Source organism: Ursus arctos, unplaced genomic scaffold (assembly GCF_023065955.2).
Source record: "Ursus arctos isolate Adak ecotype North America unplaced genomic scaffold, UrsArc2.0 scaffold_12, whole genome shotgun sequence".
Lineage (NCBI taxonomy): Eukaryota > Metazoa > Chordata > Mammalia > Carnivora > Ursidae > Ursus > Ursus arctos.
In genome coordinates, this window is record NW_026622786.1 from 54356870 (window position 1) to 54362841 (window position 5972).

Below are 5972 nucleotides of genomic sequence, written 5' to 3' on the forward strand. Positions count from 1 at the left end.
AATTAGACTTATTCTTTACTTCAATTAATTTTTTCTTACATTAAAATTATGCATAGCTAAGTTTGAAAGGGTCATTACTTGAAATTCCTCGAATTTCTGGTAAAGATAAAATACAAATACAATTCTAAAATATTGTCGTTTACCTCGGACATCTAAATAAACACTAGGGTGAACATTTTAAAAATTTATTTACAAAGTTGTGTACAACACGATGATTCGAATAACATTTAGAATACCATATATATTGATTCATATATAAACAGACTTTTATAATAGAATGACACTTTTCGCCTTTTGAAAATTTTTTATATTTAAAATCTCCCAACGTCTCTATACATTTTTTTCTCACATAAAACTGCGGAGAGTGAACCTTCAAAAAAAATGAAAGTTCAGAGCTCTAAATCTACTGAATTTGTTTTTTCTTAAAAAAATAAGAACCCCAAAAGGAAAGTCAATAATTTTTATACAAATATGTACAAAGAATTTCCCTCCCATCCCCACGGTACTGAGAGCAGAAGCCGTCGGGGTACATTTTTGGAAAATTCGGTTTTCGGTTTTACCTGTACAGAAAGCTATTCCCGGCGGGCGTGCGGTGAGTTTGCTCCGCCAGCCTAGGTGTGCGCGAGGGGGTGGAGGCCGCCGAAGGTCGGTGTTGAGGGGTCGGGGGGAGGAAATGGAGGAGAGTCACAGTCCGGGATTGGGCAGGGGGGCCGGGCCCGGGGCGGGGCGCGCAGACTAGAAGTGCCGCCGCCGCCGCAGGCCGCCACCGGGCCCTCGGTCCCGGTCACCAGCGAGTCCCTATTGAGCGGGCCACTTTGCTTGCGCTGCAGCGGCGGCGGCGGCGGCGGCCGAGGCTGCGGGCTGCAGGAACTGTCCAGAGAGCGGCACGCTCAGAATGGGCGCGATGGTGGCCGTCGTCCGGCTCAGCGACAGTGGCTGGTGCGTGGCCATGAGCGCCGCGGACTGCACGGTCCCGGGCGGCCGTAGAAAGGACTGCGCCGCGCTGCCGCCCCCACCGCCCCCGGTACCCCCAGTTACCCCGGCGCCCCCAGCGCCCGCTGCCGAGCCCCCGGGCGCCGCGGGGCCCCCGCCGATGATGTTTTCGATGCTGAACGACGGCCGCGCGCTGGGCTCGGACTTGATCAGCGACGCCGTGGTGCCCGCAGCGCCCGCCGTGCCCGCGGCGGCCGCGGCGGCTCCGAGGCTGTTGAGCTGCAGCTGCAGGCCCGGGCCAAGCTGTGAGCCGAAGGCGGCCGCTTTGCGGCCCAGCTCGCCCGAGGGCAGCAGCGGCACGGCAGGCGGCAGCACAGGTGCCACCGGCGGCAACGCGTAAGGGTACTGGAGCGCAGCGGCCGCCGCCGCGGCTGCCGCCGCCGCCGGGTGAGAGTAGGCGCCGGCCGCGGCCGCGGGGTGCAGGCCGTAGGGGCGGCCGTAGGGCCCCGCGGCGCCTGCCGCCGCCGCCAGGCTGTAAGCGCCGAAGCTCTGCATCATAAGCGCCGTCTGCTCGCGCAGGTGCTCCTGCTGGTGGCGCTTGAAGCGTTTCCGGCGCCGCAGGAAGCTGCCGTTGTCGAACATGTCCTCGGACTGCGGGTCCAGGGTCCAGTAGTTGCCCTTGCCCGGGTTACCCGGCTCGCGGGGGATCTTGACAAAGCAGTCGTTGAGCGAGAGGTTGTGGCGGATACTGTTCTGCCAGGCGGGGAACTTCTCCCGGTAGTAGGGGAAGCGGTTGCTAATGAACTCGCAGATGCCGCTCAGGGTCAGCTTCTTCTGCGGGCTTTGCAGGATAGCCATAGTGATGAGCGCGATGTACGAGTAGGGCGGCTTCACCAGGCTGTTCTTGGGCTTACTGGGGGCCAGGCCTCCCGCTGCACCGCTGCCAGAGCCGGGCCCGCCGCCGCTCCCGCCGCCCTCCTCGCCGCCAACGCCGCCCTTGCAGCCGTCAGCTTCGGAAGCTCCCGCCTCGCCCCCTGGCCCAGCCCCGGCTCCACTCGCCTCTTTGGGCAATGCCAGGGACTGTTGGTGCGGCGGCTGAGGTTGCCCATGGTGGGGTGCCGCCGGCGTCACCTCGTCCGCCTCGTCCAGGCGCAGCTCCGGCGGCCCCACGGGGCTATCGCAGCCCGCGTCGCTGTCCTTCTCCTCCAGCCCGTCGTCGCCCTCGCCCACCACATCGATGTCCACGTCCTCGGCCGTCAGCACCGTCTGGCCGGACATGTCGCTGGCGCTGCCGCCGCCGGAGAGGGTCATCCCTCCTCGGGATTGGTGGCGGCGGCGGGGAAGGAGCGGCGGGCGATGGGAGTTGTCAGGGGCTGCCGCCGAGCTCGGGGGAAGGGAGTTTGGGTGCTCCCTAAAGATGGGAGGCTGGGAGAGGGGAGGGGGACGTAGATGGTTCGGGGCCCTCCCGGCTTGGCTCACACTCGGCAGCCCGGCATCGCGCTGCGCGGGCGCTGCCGTCTGCCCCCCGCGGCCGCGCTTCTCGAACTCCTGCTGTCCCTGGCGCTCGGTACTAGGCGCTCGATGCCGCTCCGGGCCACGGCGGCTTCTCCACGCCGCGCCCCCTCACTTCGCCCTCCTTCCTCGGCCTCTGGCCCGGGCGTGGAGAGCAAAGCGGTGCAGACGGGCGCGGGACGCCGGGCGCCGACCAGCTCGGGAGGGCGCGGGCAGGGGCAACGGGGGGAGGGGGGTGTCAGGGACGCCGAGCCCCCGTAGTCGAAAGTCCCGTTTTAAGGACTGGCCTGATAGATTACTTTCTACTTAAAGATCCAGCTGGAGGCGGGGCCACGTGACCGCGCGTGACGTCAGGGCCGCGGCGGAGCCGGCCAAACTCAAGTTGGTTCAGGGAATTGTCAACAAAGGGACGAGAGACGCGCGACTCAGCACCGCACCGTGCGCCAGCAACTCGCGGGCTCCGAGGGCGTCCTGGCCCGCCCCGGGACCCCAGCCTAGGCTGGAACCCCGCGCGGGGGTCGAGGGAGCCTATGGGTGTGAGTGCTGGAGGGTGGGTGTGAGAGAGTGAGGGCGTGGACCTGGGAGCGTCCGCGGGACCCGGCAGCTCTTGCTGCTGTGCCCTCCCTGCTCCCTCTCCCTTCCCCCTTCCCCCCATTTGCCAACACTCCTTAGGCTGGGACAGGGCTATGTAGAAGGAGATTCCCATTCCATTTTTCTTTTTAAAGAAAAACTTAGTAGTCTCTGTTTTGTTTTAGGGGTTTGATTCTTTTTAGCTCTTGAGTAAGGGCTGCGCACCCAGCGCCGTTTTGCTAATTAGACTTCAGAACCCCTCCTGCCTCAGTGCTCTTTAGGCAGAGACACGTACTGAGGGGACAAGTACCTTTCCCCCCCCCAAAACCAAACTACCCGGGAACTGCCTTCGCTTTCCCCGCTCGATGTGGGCGTGTTATATATGTATGTGTGTGTGTATATATATATATACCCTCCCCCCCAGCGCGCGAGGCTACAACAGCATCAGCTGGGGTTCCCGAAGGTCAGAAAATAGTTATTGATTAATCTATTAGAATAGTTGCCGACAGAAATAAAAACGACGTAAAATAGCAGTGAACCTATAAATAAAGAGGCAGTAACTAGCTGCTGGGAGTTGTTAAACGACTTAGCATGTGAAAAAGTCGGAAATGAGGCGCTGGGGAAGGAGCCGGGACTCAGCGGCCTGGGTAAGTCGAGTGGAGCGGAGAAGATGCTTCCGGGCCTCTACTTTAGACGCTGCGCTCGGGCTGGGACGGCAGAACGCCGGGAACTGGCGATGTGACTTCCCGGGCCTCGCGGCCCAGCTTCTTGGGAGCGAGGGGCGGCCTCGGGTCTGCGGGTGGGCTAGGCTCTCAGCTGCTGCTAACTAACGTGGATTCTTTCCTCCAAGATTTAACTTCCGCGGAAACCAGTAGCAGAGCGGGTGGAGGAGGCGAGGATGCGGCTAGTACACACCGAGTTTCCATGGCGAGGAAAATCACTGGTGGTAGGAAAGGCTATGGGGATTTAACTGGGATTGGGGGTGGGGGATCGCAAACCCACCACGGGTGCGTGGCATTGCCCGTGCTCTTGGACCTCGCACTTCGGAATAGTGCTCCCGACCGGGTGAGTCCGCGATGCGCCACCTCTCTCCTCTAAGTTTTAGGCCGCCTGAAAGCGAGCTGCAAGCGCCTGCCGGGTGTGGCGGGCTCCTTGAACCCAAGCCCTGTCTGTTCGCCCAGTCCTGGGAGGAGAATGCCGGCCTCACCAGAGGAAGGAGAAGAAGGCGAGAGGTCCGGGAGGATATAGTTGGTGAAATATTTACAGAAGACGCTAGGAAATCGATTTAATTCTTTGTGGACAGTGGTGCTTCTGATTCCCTCTGTCTGTGTCTCTCTCGCCTACGATTCCCTCAATCCTTGGCCTAGAAAAAAAAATCCGTAAACTTACTTCATTATAGGCAGTGAGACACACAGATTGAGTTTCATTTCCATTAGAGAATTTCCTGGATATAACACTAGCCCATTGGATCTCTATTTCGCAGAAAGTTCTGGTTTGTGCCGGGGATGGGGCGGGGGAAGCAGTGGCAGTTACTCCACCTGAGACACCGAAGAAACTCCAAAGTTTGTGGTTTTATTTGTATCTAAATGGTACCCCGTTGTACCTGACCCTAAAATGCATCTGTGAGTTGATTTCCGCAGCTGCACCTTTTTGTGGCCCCGCAGGTCTGCACCGTTTGCAATGCCATCTGGACAGCCCTCCGCGAAACCGACCCGAGCGGCGCGAGCTGGCAGCCCACCACTGTACGCGGCTGCAGAGTTCGCGGCTGCAACTCTCCGAGCAACCCAATAATGACAAAAGGAAGGTCGAAGGACAAAAAAAGAACCCGAAATTTAAAATTCAGAAATTACTTTTGCCCAGCTTCGGCTGTCCAGCTGCAGTGGGAGGCGCGGGCCGCGAGCCCTGTAGCAGCCCAAGAGGCTGGACCGACGCGGCCGCGTACTGTGTGTGTGTGTGTGTGTGTGTGTGTGTGTACGTGTGTACGTGTGCGCGCGCGGGAGTGTAGCGGCTCCAGGGGCTGCCCTTGGTAGTCCTCTTAAAGTAGCCTCCAAATGAGCCCAATTTCGATTCTGCTGCCCGCCAGGGCTGGCTCTCAGGACTCCCTCGGCGCTGCTGGTAGCTGCCTCGCCCTCCCTCGGCTAAGACCTGGCCTGATGCGTTCATTCCCCGGTGTCTCATTGGAACCTCCCTGGGGGAAGGGGTGGGGGGTGAACAACTCCCAGCCGCCAGTTCCATTTGTTGCGCTTTTTTCATTCGACACAATAAAAGTCAAATTAATTGATTCATACCATTAATTACGGCGCGTAGCGTGAAAAGCAACGCTTCCCCTCGGTTAGAGATCTATTGTGCTAATCTCTTGTTCAATCAGTGTTACCATCTGATGCCGGGTCTGGCCCTTACAGAAACTTTTCGACTCGATTAGCTAAATGATGAGACGTTGCAGGACCTACTGGCTGCGGCCCCGACGTCCGTCGCCCGCGCCGGCCCAACCGCTTAATATCGATTTCCAGCGAAGGCAGCGGATTTTCCCGCGACCACTCTCGACTGGCGCACCCGCCACCGTTCTCCCCCTTCCAGGCGGACAGTACCACCAGCGCAACCTCCCGGGGCCGGAAGGAGGCAAAGCGACGGCCCAGGTGGGAGGCCGGAAGGTTCCCGCAGTTCCCGCTGCGGGATGCCGCCCGGGCGGAAGAGCCGGAGCCCATAGCGGTGCAGGGACCTGCCCTACTTTTGGGCTAAGTAAATCCTGTTTGCCGCGTAATTGCAGTTTGCAGCTAAGAGCCCACAAATCGTCAGATACTGCCAAACTTCAGGACAGAGCGAGACTGAAGAAGCGAGACAGCTACAGAGAGAAAGTGACACATTCGTGAGGGGAAGAAAAATGTGATAGAGGGAATGGAAATATTGAGGGGAGGAAGAAATGTGGATAAATATATTCTGGGTCGCAGAGGGTTACT

At 59.1% G+C, this 5972-nt stretch overlaps 1 protein-coding gene across 1 annotated transcript; it reads right to left on the reverse strand.

Annotated features, from left to right (window-relative positions):
• Positions 1–798: 798 nt before the first annotated feature.
• FOXD3 (forkhead box D3) lies at positions 799–2650 on the reverse strand. The gene has a single exon (XM_026497932.4). It carries the CDS (start codon positions 2242–2244, stop codon positions 799–801), a length of 1446 nt encoding a protein of 481 aa, XP_026353717.1. The 5' UTR covers positions 2245–2650.
• Positions 2651–5972: the final 3322 nt, after the last annotated feature.